The sequence below is a fragment of the Ochotona princeps genome, chromosome 6 (assembly GCF_030435755.1).
Source record: "Ochotona princeps isolate mOchPri1 chromosome 6, mOchPri1.hap1, whole genome shotgun sequence".
NCBI classification, from domain to species: Eukaryota; Metazoa; Chordata; class Mammalia; order Lagomorpha; family Ochotonidae; genus Ochotona; species Ochotona princeps.
In genome coordinates, this window is record NC_080837.1 from 51,912,606 (window position 1) to 51,930,361 (window position 17,756).

The 17,756-nt window shown below is 36.8% G+C and overlaps 1 protein-coding gene across 1 annotated transcript in view; it reads right to left on the reverse strand.

Moving 5' to 3' along the window:
• Positions 1–17,756, reverse strand: part of PRKD1 (protein kinase D1) — a 305,664-nt gene that overhangs the window by 43,842 nt on the left and 244,066 nt on the right. The window contains exons 5-13 of the mRNA XM_058666284.1: positions 16,435–16,645; positions 16,217–16,294; positions 13,813–14,017; positions 7,756–7,879; positions 6,304–6,381; positions 4,811–5,090; positions 3,501–3,553; positions 2,088–2,160; positions 480–586 (exon numbers count right to left, since the gene is read on the reverse strand). Coding sequence (XP_058522267.1) covers positions 480–586; positions 2,088–2,160; positions 3,501–3,553; positions 4,811–5,090; positions 6,304–6,381; positions 7,756–7,879; positions 13,813–14,017; positions 16,217–16,294; positions 16,435–16,645 — 1,209 coding nt within the window. The remainder of the gene's footprint in view (positions 1–479; positions 587–2,087; positions 2,161–3,500; positions 3,554–4,810; positions 5,091–6,303; positions 6,382–7,755; positions 7,880–13,812; positions 14,018–16,216; positions 16,295–16,434; positions 16,646–17,756) is intronic.

The window sequence follows — 17,756 nt, forward strand, 5'->3', positions numbered from 1 at the left end:
GTTTCCTCTAAGATTAAGGAAAGGAGTTAAGCGACATGCTTAGTACTAAACGGAGAGATATTAACAGATCAGGATGATCCGACTTTACAGTCATCTTCCTCCAGTACCTGATATAATGGCAGTGACATTCCCAATTCATATAATTATCACAGCATAAAGGAAGAAGGCTCAGGTAGCTTGTTCATAATGTAAAACAAAATTGTCTCAGCATGTCCACTATGAGCAGATGCTGAAATATTACTCATCGAATGAATGTTCATATGTAAAGTTAAATACCTTAAAAACAGTAGAATTGCTGCCCAGGCTCAGGAAAGACAGTACTCGGCTAGTAGTTAGAGGCTGGATCTGGCTTTTCAGGTCTTTTTTGGTGTTCCTAAATATCTGTGCTACAGAAGTGTGCATAACAGTTCTCCGTTTTATAGAAGTCAAGGAGGGGTATCTTATACTCCCAAGTGAGAACCAAAAAAAAAAAAAAATACCTGTAGAATTGCAACCTCATTACGAAGCTGGCTTTCTTGTTTGGTTGGAAATCTTAATTTGTCAATGATTTTAATAGCTACATCTCTTCCTGTTTTACGATGTTTTCCTTTAAAACAAAAATGGGAAACATCAGCATAATGGTATTAAATATCTTCTGTATTTAAGGTCATCAAAACTTACAAGGACATTTATAGGAATAAAGTGTTTCATTGAACAAATTAGCATTTTTTCAAGGCACTGATTTGCATCGATGAGGGCTTCATTTTTTAATTTTACTATTCTAAATCAAATATGTGCTCTAATATTAGCCATGAGTTGGAACACAAAGGAACCGAGGCAGTAAAAACCTGGTATTTTCTCATAAAATGTTTTGGTAGTCAAACATTGAGCTAATTAATACAGAAAATATGCATACACACAGCAGAAAATAAAATTTTTAAAGAAAGTAAAATTTTAAAGTTCTAGTAAACTAATGTTTCAAGAGAAGGAATTAAAATCTTGGTTGTGTCAGTTGCTAACTCTGCGGCCTTGAGTAAATCATACAGCCTGTTGGCCTGTTTGATTCTTTATCCTCAACGGTGGGTTTGCTGTGAGGATTGGACAAAAGAAGCCATGGAAAGTATACCAAATGCCCCGACAGCTGTGACACTCAGAAATGATCATCACCTCATCCTTACACTGCCATGGTAGGCCCTCCACATACATCACATCTCAATTTAATTCCCAGAGCAAAGCTTGCAGAGAGTAACAGGGCCTCCTCAAGCCCTTAAGTTCCATACCGCTTTATCGTAGGGATGCCACATAGAATGCAGTGGCATTAGTCAAAAATATAAACTGAAATGAATCTGAAAACTAAAATGATAAGCGGATCTAATTTAAAATTCCATTATTTCTACTGTTGCTGTAAATTTAGTGCCATACTATAAAATGATCATTAAAACTGAGTGGGAGATTATAATAATTTCAGTACACTTTACCTCACAAGAGAGATAATTTTTAACTGATCAAAGCACTAAAAATCAGGATGTCAATTTTTAGGGCTGGTAAAATATTAATTTTATATTTTACTTAGGAGATTGAAAATTATGATTGAACTGGCCAGAATCTCAAACAACAGAGGTTAAAATAATAAATTCACCAAAGGGTTTGACAATAGGAAAAAAGTAAAAAAAAAATTTCACTGAAAAAATAAAAACTCAATGAAATAAGATATTACAACATTAAAAAGTGATTTGGCCTGATAATGTAAGTGGACTTCAGAGTTCTGAGTAAATATGACGAAAGAATATGAAACTAATATTTGTGAATTATAATTTCTTTGTTCCCTCTATATTTTTTGGAAATAAATGAAACTGTTTTGGTAATATGTAGAGGGCTTGACAACATTTATGCAAAGGAAGTTTTCCATGCAGTAGAATTCATTTCTTTTTTTTACCAGACAGATACCAACTTTCCAAGTAGTGACCATTTCAATAGAATTTTTGGTGAAACAAGGACACACACAAAAGTTTATAAACCTAAGTCTTGCTTTTCTTGGAAACGCCAACTTTCCTAAAAACAAATATCTAGGCTATTGGGCAAACAAAATGTTTAGTGAACTGGCCTACCTCCATAAACAATTCCAAATTGTCCAGAACCCAGTACTTCATCAGGGAAGATCTGATATACTGTGCTAATGTCCTGTTAATGTGAGTCCAAAGAAAAATAAGCATGAGGTGGTAGAAATCAGTCCTAATAAATCATATATAATTTTATAAAATATCTACTTAAATATTTCAAAGTAATTGAATTACAATAGCTATATGAAATCTATTACGAACAGTCCAAATATTTTAATTAATGTAATATCATAATGGTTTGCAAACTGTTCTGATCTCAAATACCACTTTTTCTAATGTACTACCAAATATGTTGCAATTGAAATAAGACATAAGACAATATTGTATAACTTATTATAAGTATTCAGAATGGGCTTTGCTTATTGAGATGCCTATCTCAAGTTTAATTAAATGATCATAGTTTCTTATCACATCTTCCTGACCCTGATTCTACCACTTTAGTTTTTATCACCCAGCCCACACTGAAGAGGAGCCTGGTCATTCTGCATGATCCACATGCACTGTGACAACCCACTAGGAAATTCTCATAGAAAGTAGCTCAACTTTCCCATTTTTATCACTTCTTGAGGCAAAAAGGTTCTAAACATACAGCTTGACTCTGAAATTGTTGCTGCATAAACCTTGGTTTATAAAAGCAAAAACTTAATGGTCATTTCACAGAAACTGAGGTAGTATTTTTAAACTTTATACATCTTTATCATGTCCCATTTTCTGCCTATCTTCCACTCTTTGGACTTATGATTGCTTTTGAAGAACCATAGTATTGTAATAATATAGGGGAAATGGGAGAAATCCCTGAGTCTATGGAACTGTACCATAAAAAACAAAAAATAAAGGTTAAAAAAAGTGAGTTGAAAGATTTCTGCGGTCCAAGTGATTAGGATACTAGAATGGGGGTCCATGAAATCTGATCTACACGACTTCCTCATGGTTTTCTTAACGGGCTCAAGTAACTGTAAGAGTAGTCGCAATTGCTTTTCTTACTAAAGCGCTACTGAGTGGCAACTGAGAGATGAGAACAACTGTATTATTCAAGTTGCCACACAAGTCAAATAATTTTCTGTGTATTTATTTTACTTTTTGTGTATTTATTTGTATATTTATTGGTGTAACACCAATAATTAAAATTCTAGTATCAAGAAGGCCAGATATGGAAAAAAACAAACATAACACTATAATTGCATTCCTAAGATGAAAACAGACTTTTGATATTACACTGCAGATTAGTTAACATCTAAGTCACTAGACAAATTCGTATAATGTTTCTAAAATCTTACAGAAGAAAAATATTCAAATGGATACTATTTTATCCTCTAGAAAATGCTAAGAAATTAAAATGTTTTTTTATATGCAGTAATCATACTATCGGTTTAACATTTATATTAGCAAGTGCATACTCACCACATTTTCTTGAATCTGGCAATTTGATACTGAAATGCTCACAGAAATATCTCCTAGAAATTCACATCAAAAATAAATGCACAGTCAATAAGATAGGTAACAGTAAAACCAATACATACTTACTAATGAATTATCATATTGGATTAGTCTTATATAAATTGTGGCAATTAAATGGGGGTGGGGAATTCCTGATTGACACTTTTTTCTTCTACAAATAAAAATTTGCCCAGCAATTGGTGTTTAACTGTTTTAATTAGGATCAGAAGACCTTGAATTTAAATACCAGCTTTGTTATGTTGCAGCTCTGCTATGAACAAAAAATAATGTAACTTCTCTTTAGACTGACTTTCTTAACTCTAAAATGCAAATCATTAACATCTACTTACCGGAGTTGTCTTAAAAATTGGCTACTCATTACTATGTCAATTAATTCCATAATGATGTAAATTTTTGCTGATGGTATGTTGGAGCTTTTAATTGATCGGGATGATACTCTGCTGGCTCTGTCTTCAAACCAGAGAGAGTATACCTAAGAAGCCATTGAACTTGACTGGACAATAAGATGCTGGACTCTATGTTTGGTATATGCTTGCAATGAGGGAATCTCAACTGAACTTGAACTGTGGTTATGCAACAAAGTGGAGGAATCCACCATGGTGGGAGGATTTGGGGAGGGGTGGGGAGAATCCAAGTACCTATGAAACTGTGTCACATAATACAATGTAATTAATGAATTAAAAAACAGAGAGAGAGAAAAAAAATTAGAATAGAGGTCTCACATAAAATGTTCAACATAAAAATAAGCATAGGTATTCTGTTGATATGTGTGGTGAATATAGAGATAATGAATGTAATAAATTGATGTAATAACATATATAGTAATATAGATTTATTAATAACTATCACATAATAGCCATTATGAAATTTAAAACCAAATCTTATCTCAATACTAAAAGATGGTTGTTAGTTTGTCAAGATAAATCTCATGTTACTAATGAGCAGAGATTTGTTTCTGGAATAAAATTAACAAAAGTACCAGGTAGCCTACACATTTAGCGCCCTGCACAGAGGACCAGATTGGGAAAACATTTTCAGATTTATAAACAGTAACTCTTTCATTCCAGGTCAAGCTCCAGCTGACCCGATTACTTTATTTATGACAAGTAGTCCTAGAGATGCGTAAGCCAGGGTTTATATAAATATTTTGAAACTTTGATATAAAATAAAAAACAACAGAGCAGTACAATTTAATAACTCTAACATCTTAGGATGTGGAGCAGTTCTCACTTAGAGACAGTGCATTCACTCACTATGCGAATTGCTTCCCGAACTCAAGGAGGAGCCCTTGGGAACAACGGGCATGAGGGCATGTTGGATGGCCATCTCCCACGTGCGGGCCACGTCTGCACCAATGCCACTGGTGAGCACGCTGCTATTTGGTGGAGGGCTGGAAGGACTGACCACATTCTCTCCCACATAGTACACGACATTTGCTGTAGTGATTTCAAAGCAATGAGGATTGGCCTCATTAGGAATCAAAGTTGAAGTTTTTGCTGGTTCCAGAGATAAAATTTCAGATAAAGGAATTTCCTGTGAAAGAAAGAGCATGTTAACTACAGTTTACTAATAGTGCACAGGCTTACAAATAAGACTGACTCCAGTGAAAAATGACATTACACAAAGTCACCATTTATACAAAACAGTCAAAATTCAAAAATACCCTTTCTGTTGGAAACATTATCATTTCCCTTTGCTAAGCAACGAAAGATTTTTTTCCTTCTTATGTTCAAGCATCAGAATGGTGAGCAATAACAATTCCAAGTCTTCATTGAAATCCAGACACTAACACTAAATGGTAATTTTTACAACTGAGACAAAAGTATGACACTTTAGGAAACCATTTGGTTATGTGCGGCTTTTCTTAAATCTTAACTATTCTTTAAGGCACTGAAATAAATCATCTGATTAGATACATGTTAATATAATCACAGCCAAGAAGAAATTTTCAGTGAAGAAAATCAGAGATAGGTTTTTAAAAGTGGTTGTTTTAAAGATACTTTTAATATTGAAAAAAGGAACCAGCATATTGTTTTGAAGGAAGAATGAAATGACTCATAAATAACTTTTAAGCCATAAGATTTTATTCAAAAATGAAAAGAAACTTCCTTTATGTTTGACAGTTGTGTTGTGTCAAGTGCCATGGGCAATCAGACTAAGCCTGATGACTAAATCACATTCCTCATGAAGGAGAAGGTATCACTGTATTTTTTTTATACCACGAACCTCTTTCAAGCTTGTTTTGCTGGATGACTTATTAAGCTACATATACATTATTTAATCTGGTAGAGCTATAAGAAAGTTGCTGTGACATATTCTCTAAAGGAAAATGCTTCTTATGAATACCTGCAAGCAAAAGAAATCAAATAATGTTTCTTAGTCCCCAATGATACGCTGGATGTAATGGATCTCACGAATTTATTTTTGACCTAATCTGATGTGACCATAAATTTACTGGCTAAAACAGATGTGCCTCTTTAGAAATACTCAACTACATTTCCCTTCCCTTGCCTTCCTCAACATCTAATAGGGCCAGAGCCCTCTATAGGGCCATGTGAAATTCACAGATGAATCACATTGTGATTCACAAGAAATTTGCAAAGTATAGAGAAGAAAAACATAATCCTTTGGAAGAAGTACAAAAGCATGAGGCCTGGGGAATATATTCCATATTTCAGATACTCTGCATTTCTGTAAGAACATAAGAAAGGGCATGATAATCCACACAAGAAGGAGCCACTCCTACCTTGTAGTATCTGCTTCCCGTGTCATTTTGGAAAAGAGTAATACATTTGCTGTCCAATCTCCAATAATGCCGTTTCCGCTGAAACACAAGTCAGATTCAGGATCTTTCAGGAAATACCCAAGAATGATCTAAATTTAAATACATGTTCCCAATGGGGACAAAGGAACTGAGGGTGGGAAACACGTGGGTTTTACTTCAGGCAGCCTCACAACCAGTTTCAGACTTCAGAATTGTCTATCTGGCAAATATACGGTAAGTTCCTACACTTATGTTGGAGTATTATGAATACTAAAGGAGGTGATGCATTAGTCTTGGTCAAACTATTACAATAGGTAGTATTGTCATCTGCAATAAAACAAATTCTAATAAGACACATAATGTTTATACATGCTCAAATATTTGGAATATGAGAAATACCATGTGCTTTAGCTAGGGATTCTGATTTGTATAAGAGATAGGAGAATTGAGATATTACAACAGAGCTAAAGATTATTTTGTGGGATGGCAGGGTTGCATCCATGGCACCATTTTAACAAACAGTTACAACAATTCCGTGAACAGATCCTCAGGTTACTTCATATATATTCTTCACAACTTAAGGGGTGCTCATGTGTATTTTCATCTTCTTAAATCCAAATGACCTAATATTATTTCTAACCTCTTTTCACAACCCATCGTAGACCAATTAAGTGTATTGAATATACTTTAAATACTTTGCATGTCATACTTTTATGAAATATGATTATGTATCATGTCTAAGAAGATGTAGATGATGTTCCATTGGGTCTTATAGAAGGATGATATTACACATAGATCAATGATGTTATACTTATCTGCTAATCTAAAGAAATGATATTGCTTCCAGAGGTAAAGTATGAAAGAAAGCATAGTGGCCAACGAGGAATCAGTCTATCACCAACAGTTTAACTTTGAAATGTGATTTAGTTTTCTCTTTCACACATACACATAAAACCTAATTGACTAATTAGGAAAAATCTGGAGAAGTGAACAGATCAAAGTTTATGATTACTATATTCATGACTGGGTCAATTTTAAAATGAACGCTTTTATGAAATATGCAATATTTACAGTTATTATTATTTCCCCTCCCTAAAATCAGTGTTTCTTTTAAAATTCTAAATCTCAGAAGAGTGTTCTTACAGTGTACACTGTGGCTTTCAAGACTACTACAAAATGACAGGAAAAAAAAATTCAAGTTGTTTAGAACTTATCTTTAGTAATTGAGGTAAATGATTGCTTCCTTGACATTGCTCTCCAGCATTTTTTTTTTCTTTCTGCTTTGCTTACTCAACTCGATCAGAGAGCCTGATCCAAAGCCAGGGCTGTGCTTCATCCCAGAAACTCAAACATCCCACAGTCGTCACAGGGGATAAGTAGCTACTCTCATTAAAGCTATCAACACAAGAGGAAAGAGTTTGCCAAGGATCTTACCAGTGTGTCCTTGCTGGTGTAATGGACCATCCATCCTTCTTTCATTACTGTGCTGCTTTTCCTCTTCGTGTGTTTCACAGACTGCACTACTCTCATGAGTGGGATATTGTTGCTCGTTGATGGGCTTGAAAATTCAAAATATTTTAGGAGAGAAATGCTTTCAGATACAGATGTTCCTTTAGTGCATAAAATCTTATTTCAGCTAGTGCAGAATTCACATCCCATTTTTAGTGAAATACACTGTTCCCACAAAGCAGTTTACTATAAAGAATGAAAGGTACTTTATCTGGAGGCCTGAAAAATTCTGAGGCAAGGTAAGAAGCACCACAGTTTTTAGGTTGAACTACAGGTGTTCAGTGTCTAGGTAAACACATAGATATTAATGTCTCAAGGTACCAAAGGTACAGCATGCAGAACCACGTGTGAAATGTATTTGCTTATTGATACATGATATAGGCACACTATCAGTCCATTTACAGAAGCTATTATTCAATACAAATTTTAGTCTCAGCATAATATTCCAAAATCTATAATTTTCTGCTTGAATAACCTTTTATGGGCCTGGTGTTGTGGCCTAGTGTGTTTAGCTGCCACATACAATACTGACATCCCATATGGTCACCAGGGTGACCCTTGCTTGCTGCCTTGCCTGCTGCATTTCTGATCCAACTCCCTGTTACCAAGCCTGTGAAATCAATGCAAAGATGGCCTCTGGCTCCTGGCTTTAGCCTTGCTCACTTCCAGCCACCGTGGCTATTTGGGGAGTGAACAAATAAATGGAAGATCTTTCTCTCCCCTTATAACTCCTTCAAGTAATTAAAATAAACCTTATAAAAATTCTTTTACATAATCATTGGCTCATGGAATTATGCTTATCTTTTACCTCTCAACTTCCCCAAAACCTAAACTGTTTTTATTTTCTCTTCTTTCCTTCTTCCATCACTGCCTTCAATACTTCCCCGGCTATATTTATATATGTAACATACCCTCTACCTCCTGCCACAGTTACTTTGTAGATAAAGAAATACACTCTTTCCAATATCTAAAAAAGCTTATCATGCCATTAAACAGAACAAAACTATCATTTTGTTGCTCTGCTATCATGAATAATTTTAATTAGGAAGTGAATATGGCACTTCAAACAATACATGAAAAAAAAGAATCAAAAAGTAAGTTTATTTTGCTGCAAAAATGGAAATCCATGCACTTTTTTCCCTAATATTCCTTTCAATTAACATTTTGAAAGTTCTCCATATGTGCAGATTTAAAAACTTTTATAAAAAGAGGCAGAACTAGAGAGAGAAAAGAAGAGACAGAGAGAGAGGTCTTCCATTTGCTGGTTTGTTCTTCAAATGGCTGCAAAGGCTGGAGCTGGGCTGGTCTGAAGTCAGGAGCCAGGAGCTTCTTCCAGGTTTCCCAAAGACGCAGGGACTCAAGAACTTGCGCCACCTTCATCTGCCTCCCCAGGCCATAAGCAGGGAATTCTATCAGACCATGCTGTCCCCTCTCAAACTTACAAAACTATTTTTTAAGAAGAGAATTATTTATTGCCATTTTTTGAAAGGGAGAGAGATGAACTGCATCCAGGTCTCTAACATGGGTGACAGGTACCCAGGCACTTGTTCCAGCATGTGATGCCCACAAAAATGCACTAGTAGGAAGCACAGCAGTCGAGAGTCAACGTGGTATACTGATATGGAATACAGGTGTCCCCAACGGGGGACTTAACCCGCTGTGCCACAACACTCAGTCATCAAACACAATCTTTCAATTTAATTTTCCATGAAGTTTTGGACATCTCTTCATAAATAGTAGTACAAAACCAGTTACTGACAATAGGAATGAAAGTTAAATAGATGAAGTTTCTTTGGAGATTCCCACCAACTGAACTGCTGATCTCAGAACCCCAACCATGAAGACACTATGTCAGCCAGTGGACTCTGAATAGGTTTCATTGCAGTTGGAACAGCGGGATTGGCAGCAATCCAGAACTGCTGAACTATCAAAACTGCTTGAGCAGGACCCTCAGAGCGCGCCTCACGTTGATGATCTGGGATGGGTTGGAGGCTGGGTGGGGCTTTCCCTTTGTTTTTCGCCTGACCCCAGATACTGGGAAAAAATGCTGATATTAGTGTGGAAACAATGGTATTACCCATTGTCAACCTGTAGCCCTTGACGCCTTGTACACTAATCAACTAAGTAAGATTATTAAAAAAAATAATAATAATAATAAGTAAAAAAAGAAAAGAAAGAAAAAAGAAAGTTAATTACAAATACATAGCAGTCCAATTTGCACGGTGGCCATACTTTGCTGATTCCTGATTCAAAAAGCGGGGATAATATACTAATCAGAAGGGCAGATAATCAGATACAAGATGTAAAGCTGCACATACTTCTGAAATGAAATAAAAAACAGAGACTTACAAACAGAATGTGACATTTGTAACATGGGTTGACTATGAAACAGATGTTTTCATATCAATTTATTCTGAATATTTAAACATTAAATATGAAATTAATTCGCAGAATCAAGATGGCGGAAAAGGGTAAGAACACATTTAAAGAGACGGAGAAACATTAACCAGTGCGAAGCAGAGAGGGCACATTTCAGGAAATAGGAGAAGACAGTACAACAGCAGAGGGGTACCTGGAGACTGACTGACACAGGAAAGCATCAAAAACAACGGTGTGATGTTGCAGTGACTGATACCCAATGGCATTCAGCAAATGGCAATCTGAACTCCACCAGCAACCAGAACTCCACCAGCAACAAGGTGGGAAGGGACTTTCACCTGGAGCTCAGAAGGTGAACCCAGACAAAGAACTGTCCATCCTGCTGGTCTGCTTGATTTGACAAGGAGCAGAGACAGAGCAGCAGGTCCCAGATGGGCAGTGCAGAAACAGGGTGGATTTTACAGCCCACTCTGCCTCTCCTTGAGCCAAATCGGGACAAAGGCAAGGGAAAGGACTGAGTATACACTGAGCTGAAAGTGAACTCATTTCTGACTCAGCGAACTGCAACAATGTGGCATCGTACAGGTTCCACCCAAGATAGGTCCAGGTAGCCCTCAGACCTGACAGTCAGCTGATCAAGAACTCTAGCAGAGACACATCAGGTGCCATTTTGAACAGTGTGGCAAAAGTTTTAGGACTTCAGGGGACAACAGTGAGATGCACATGCGCTGAGCTTGTGAGAACTCACTGAGCTCAGAGCATTGCACAGGTCTCAAAGGAAAATTATACCGATTATGGCATCATACGGGTCAAAATAGTTCCATGTGGACCTCAGACCTAATGGCCAACAGGTTCTGGCAAGATCAGCACCACCAACAACCTAGCTTTATAGGATCCTTTATAGGATCTCCCTAATCCTGGGATCAGCTCTAACCAGAAGTGGAAGAAAGGTTGTACAGACAACGGTGCAGTCTCAGCATGGTGTCACAGGAGGTGCAGACTGGTGAGCTAGGAGCTGTGGCTACAGAGACCATGGTGGAAATCTAACATAAGAACCCAGACCTGGAACTTGCTCAAGAGTGGCACAATTGGATGCAAAGATCTGTGTACCAACTGCAATAAGTAAAATCTAACTGTAGACGTGTGTGAGACAGAGCTTAGAAACCTGCCCCAAGGAGAAGATTCTGCTAACCAGAAGTACAATGACCAAGAGCAAAACAAGAGGCAAAGGCAAAATGAATATTACTGAAGACTCCCCTGCAAAGGAGCAAAACCCTATGCCAACCTCAGAGTTAACTGAGGAAGACATTGAGAAAACGGGGGATACAGAAATTAAAATACTTCTTACAAAGCTTCTGATCAACAATGAGCAGCATGTAAAGCAGGCGTTCAAGGAATTCAAGAGATATGTCACACTGGAATTGAATCAAATGAAAGCTAATACATTTGAAATGAAGAATACAGTGGAGGAAATTAAAAGTACAGTGGAGAGTCTCCAAAATAGAATCAAGGAGGCAGAAGAAAGAATCTCAAATTTAGAAGATATTTCCAGTCACCAGAGGGAAGCAAACAAAAAGCTGGAAGCAGAGCTGAATCAGGCCAAAAAAGGTATTCAAGAATTGAAAGACACTACTAAGAGGCCTAATGTAAGAGTTATGGGAGTTCCAAAAGGTGCAGAAAGAGAAACTGGGATTAAAGGTGTATTCTATGAAATAATAAGGAAAAATTTCCCTAATCTAGAGAAATAATTGGAAAACAACATCCAGGAGGGGCACAAAACTCCCAACAAGGTTGATCAAAAGCGATCTTCACCAGGATACATGATAAGCTCTCTTCAACTGAACATAAGGAAATGATCCTTAAATGTGCACGTGAAAAAAATCAATTGACATGTAAAGGAATGCCAACTAAACTCACAGGCGATCTCTCACAGTAAACTCTACAGGCAAGAAGAGAATGGAGCAACAAATTCCAGATTCTAAAAGCAAAAATTGTCGGCCTACGATAACATATCCAGCAAAGCTTTCTTTTGTCTTTGAAAATGAAATAAAATTCTTTCACAGTAAAGAAAAGTTAAAGAATTTGCCTCTTCCAAGCCTGCCCCACAAATCATACTTCAAGATGTTCTGTTGACACAGAAGAGGAATAGCACCCACCAAAACCAAAGGCAAATGGGAAGAACATCCCAGCAAAGTGACAGTAGAATACTAAATCCATGAACAACTCATTGCTAAAATGACAGGACCAAAGTACCATCCATGCATATTAACCCTGAATGTAAATGGCTTAAGCTCAATCAAACGTCAAAGATTAGTAGACTGGATTAAAAAAACAAAACCCATCCATTTGTTGCTTATAAGAGACACATTTCACCAACAAAAATCAGTGGAAACTATATCTCACGAATTTTGATTTTTTTGTTCTTATTTTCATCTGTTCAAAATGCTCTCTTCTGATTAAATTCTTCAATGACTCATAGATCATACAGTAGCATCATTTTCCTCAAGAAGGTTCTTGATTTTCTTTTACAATTCTTCAGCGACACATTAGTAATTCAGTGGTATGTTATTTAACTTCATCGTGTTGGTAATTTCTCTTTTCTTCCTATTGTTGATGTTGTTTTGTGGCTTTTCATTTAAATGGATGTATAGTAGCTGTGTAATGGAGACTATCATATCTAGTAACATGTTATTTAACTTCATGGCATTGTACATCTCTATTTTTCATCCTATTGTTGATTTTGTATTGTGGCTTTTCATTTAAGGGGATGTATAGTAACTGTGAAATGGAAACTAATATATCCAGATGTGAGGATACAATGCAGTATGTATCTCTACTTCCAGACTAAAGATGGACTCCCAATGAAACTGTTTACTATATGACAATATGATTCTGGACTCTCTGTCATTGTCCATGCCCACAATAATGGATATATGACAGTGTGTGAAGAACTGTACTTTAGTAATGATATAGGGGAGTCAGTGGGAGTGGGTATTAGGGAAGGGATAAGGGAAATCCCATGATCTATGGCACTGTATCATAAAATAACAATAATAAATAAAATATTAAATAATAGTAATAAAAGAAAGAAAAGTTTAAAAAAGAAGTTAATCTGCAAATGGTATATAGAAAAAAATGGTCAGAGATGCAATGCTAGGCAAGGGTGCAAACTACACATTTCATGGGGCACCTAGACCTTCATTATAAACCCAAAGGATCTCATCTACTGTACATGACTCAGATTGATACCAAAGGGATTGATGTTGTGATATAGTGGGTAGAGTCACCATGTGCAATGCTGGTGTTCTCAACTAGCTCCCTGGTAATGGTGTAGGAACGCAGCAGAGTATGCCCAAAATGGACAGGCCCTTGCCACCTACATGGGAGACCTGGATGAAGCTCCTGGTTCTGCCCTTTAGCTCAGCCCAGACCTTGTCACTGTATCTATCTCGAGAAATGAATAAGTACAGAGAGACTTCTCCATCTCCATAATTCTGGTTTTAAAATTAAAAAAATTAATCTTTGAGCAAAGATACTAAAGAGCTTTAAAAAGCAAACACCACCTGAGCTTCTGTTGTGTGATGCCAGGGATGTTGTTCTCACCTGATAGTTCTGTTGGAGTCCTCATGGTCTGCATCCGGATCTTGCATTTCTGCACTGTCAGTCTGGCCCTCTGCCATGGCCATCTCAGTATCTTGCACCATTGCCTCTTCCATGTCATCTATGAGTCCACTGTTCCTTTCACTGTCATTGTCATCACTCCCTTCTTCCATGACCACATCGGACTCTGCCCCAGGGCTAAGCAAATCTAGAAAATTGTTTTGACCCATGAAGACAAGCCTGGAATCCTGGAGCCAGGGCTTAAGAGAAAGGCAATCCTAAAACAAACCAATTGGAAGCCCTAAAAATAGTAGTTATGTGAAGAATGTATTATTTTCATTTTCAAAGACTTGTTTCATAAGTGTTTGAATTTACGAACAAATTAATATATGATTCTGCAGATAAGTGTTTGTTTTACATATCTCTAAGCTTAAACACACGGCAAGCCATAGAAAGCCTTTGGGAGGAGGCCAAGGCTGGGGTCTAAGCACAGTGCTGGAAGCCAAGAGATACCAAGCACAAATGACCAGGACATTGGTCGCATTTCCTTGTATAGTCCCGGTGTGAAAAACAAATACATAGAAGGATGAGGGAGACATGCACATGAAAGAAAACTCAAAATCACTGATTAGTTATGCAGTAACTTTTTAGCCCATGAGTTCTGATACATTAACTTGGTCACTTTTGTTTTCAAATATCTAATATAGTTGATATCTGAATATTTACTCTGTCTCTAGCTGTCTAGGAAAATGCAATATCAAAGTAATCAACAACATCAAAGCTACTATTTTCCTCTTCCAATGTGGTTGTCAAATGCACTTTTTGACCATACCCTGGGCTTAACAAGGTCTGTACTGCTTACCACTGCAAGTGGGAACGTTGCCAAACTTTCCATTTTGGGAGATCACTAATAAATATCCTACTAGAAATCAGTATCAGATTATGTTCCTGGAGAATTCTCTCTGTTTGTAATGGTATATATTATATCCAGAGAAGAAAGTTTTAGAGTAAATATAATAATTTTTTTGCTTCAGTTGTTTAGCAACAAAAACATTCTGTTTCTCTCTGGCCTTTATAGGTTATTTTTCTTTCAGGGTAATGGGGAAACTGGTACCAGATTGAAGGTATGAAGCAATTCACTATGGAAAACACTGGCTTGGAATTCTATGAATACTATGAATATTTTGGTAGCAACCCATTAGCAGAAAATATGTGCCATTCCGTAAGAGTATAGCACCTTCCCCGCCACCAGAGTCCTTCAAAGGTAATTTTTCACATAACTTTCACAAGAGAATATTTTCAAACCGAAAAAAAGGCAAGTATTTATTTAGCTGGGTGACTTAAAGTGTGTGTGTGTGTGTGTGTGTGTGTGTGTGTGTGTGTGCTTAACCATTCACAATGCAGGTTATAAGTCACATCTACAATGGAACTAGTGATTGGGTGGAGAAAGAAAGTACCTGGTTCCTAGTGGAAATAGACTCTGATCCTTCCTGTTCTTAACAGATGGGAGAGAAAAGTTACTTTCTGCCTCAATACTTAGAATAAGAAGGAGAGAGCAAAAGAGAAATGAGAACTGTAGCCTATAGTCATCCCAACGTTTACATGTCTACATTTTTGAACAAATTAGGAGAGAAGTACAAAAGGTTGTTCTCTGTCCTGATTGTTTCCTATGTAAAGATTTTAGCAAAGCTTAATGTGCTAGAACGAATGCTTTTCTGCATGGAAGTAGAACAAACTATTTAATATTGGCTCAAAAATACCTCTTAAATGGGCCAAACTGGAAACCATAATGCTAAGGGAAATGAGCCAATCCCAAAAGGTTAAATACCACATGTTTGCCTTAATTTAAGATGATATGATGTTATGTATAACATGTTATGTTAGGTTTGTTATGTGTTGTATATATACTAAAATTGAAATGTCAATGAGATGGTCACAGAAGGTGGTTAAGAACTCACATTTACTTTTACCATATTGGTTACTCATTACTATGTCAATTAATTCCATAATGATGTAAATTTTTGCTGATGGTATGTTGGAGCTTTTAATTGATCGGGATGATACTCTGCTGGCTCTGTCTTCAGACCAGAGAGGGTATACCTAAGAAGCCGTTGAACTTGACTGGACAATAAGATGCTGGACCCTATGTTTGGTATATGCTTGCAATGGGGGGATCTCAACTGAACTTGAACTGTGGTTATGCAACAAGGTGGAGGAATCCACCATGGTGGGAGGATTTGGGGAGGGGTGGGGAGAATCCAAGTACCTATGAAACTGTGTCACATAATACAATGTAATTAATGAATTAAAAATAATAAATTAAAAAAATAAATATCCCATCAGTCATAACTGCAACACTCTGTAATGGGGAAGAAGCAGAGATGTGACAGTTGCTCTTTTAACCTACCTCCATTAATGGTCACTTCACCAAGGCAGTTGTTTGGTACTTTTGGTGCACAACGTTTATGGCAATTGAACCTGCAATCTAATCATAAGGGTTTTCAAATAAAACAAACAAAACCAGTAATTCATTAGAAACACAAGTTGTGTAAAATGGAAAGAATTTCAGATGGATGAGGATTAGTTTAAGCACCCAAGCTGGGCTGGGGACCAGCTCATCCTTGCCTTTGCATTGCAGGCCCTGCCGGAAAAGCCCCTTGAGCAGTTTCTTGCAGTACTGGCAAACCGTGGGCCGGGTGTAGGAGTGGATGACGAACGTGTGAGGCACTTTAACTTTAGACATCAAAATCTTGTCCAACTGAATTGGCCGTCCTATGTACGACTGAGAATTCGACCTCTTCTCTCGACCAATAAATGATTCAGATGGTGACTTTTGCTACATGTTAGAAACACAATAAAGGACAGTGAGGTATAAAAGGTTACTTAATTTATCTACTTGTGCATTAAAAAACTGCTTTATTTTACAAATGTATTTAGAGCTTTAATCAATTTATTTCTTATTTGAGTTACCTTGTTTATGAAGTCTGAAAATAATACAAATCAGGATACTTGAATCTGATTTCTAGATCTTTTGATAGTCCATTTTTTAAAACTAACTGAATTAATTTTAACAGGGAAATATAAAATTCAAGGCAACTAAGAATGAACCTTCTTCCTGCTGTACACTATCTAACTGATATTTTTCTACTATATTACATTTTATGATTAGAAAGTGTAGATGATCCAGAAAAATTGAAAATGTACACTTCCATCTGCATTATATAGTGCTTACTCTGAAAAATCTGTGATTCCTTTTAAGTCTAATCTCAAAAAAATGAAATTAGGTCTATATCATATACAAAATAGTTAAAACTATATGATCATTTTTACAGCCAAAAAACAGCAAATAATGGACAATGTAAGGTAGACAAATACTGATGTTTTGAGTTACAAGTATATCTCTTCACAATCTTATTTCTCATTTAGAAAGTTAATTCGTCCAGTATACAGAATTTTAAAAACCAAGTGAATTAAAATTAACTGACATGTCATTGTTTTGGTGACAATATCATGATATTGATAATCTAAATTTCTTTTTAATTTTTAAGATTTATATCTCACTTATTAAGCTCACACACTATGAAGATTTTCCATGAAGTTTTTGGAGAGTCAAGTTAAAAATATGTTTAGCAGGGCCAGGTGTGATAGCGTAGCGGTTAGCGTCCTTGCCTTCAGGGCGCCAGGATCCCATATGGACTCCGGTTCGAATCCCGGCAGCCCCGCTTCCCATCCAGCTTCCTGCTTGTGGCCTGGGAAAGCAGTCGAGGACGGCCCAAAGCCTTGGGACCCTGCATCCACGTGGGAGACCTGGAAGAAGCTCTGGACTCCTGGCTTCGGACTGACTCAGCTCCAGCCATTGCGGCCGCGTGGGGAGTGAACCATCGGATGGAAGATCTTCCTCCCTGTCTCTCCTCCTCTCTGAATAGCTGCCTTTCCAATAAAAATAA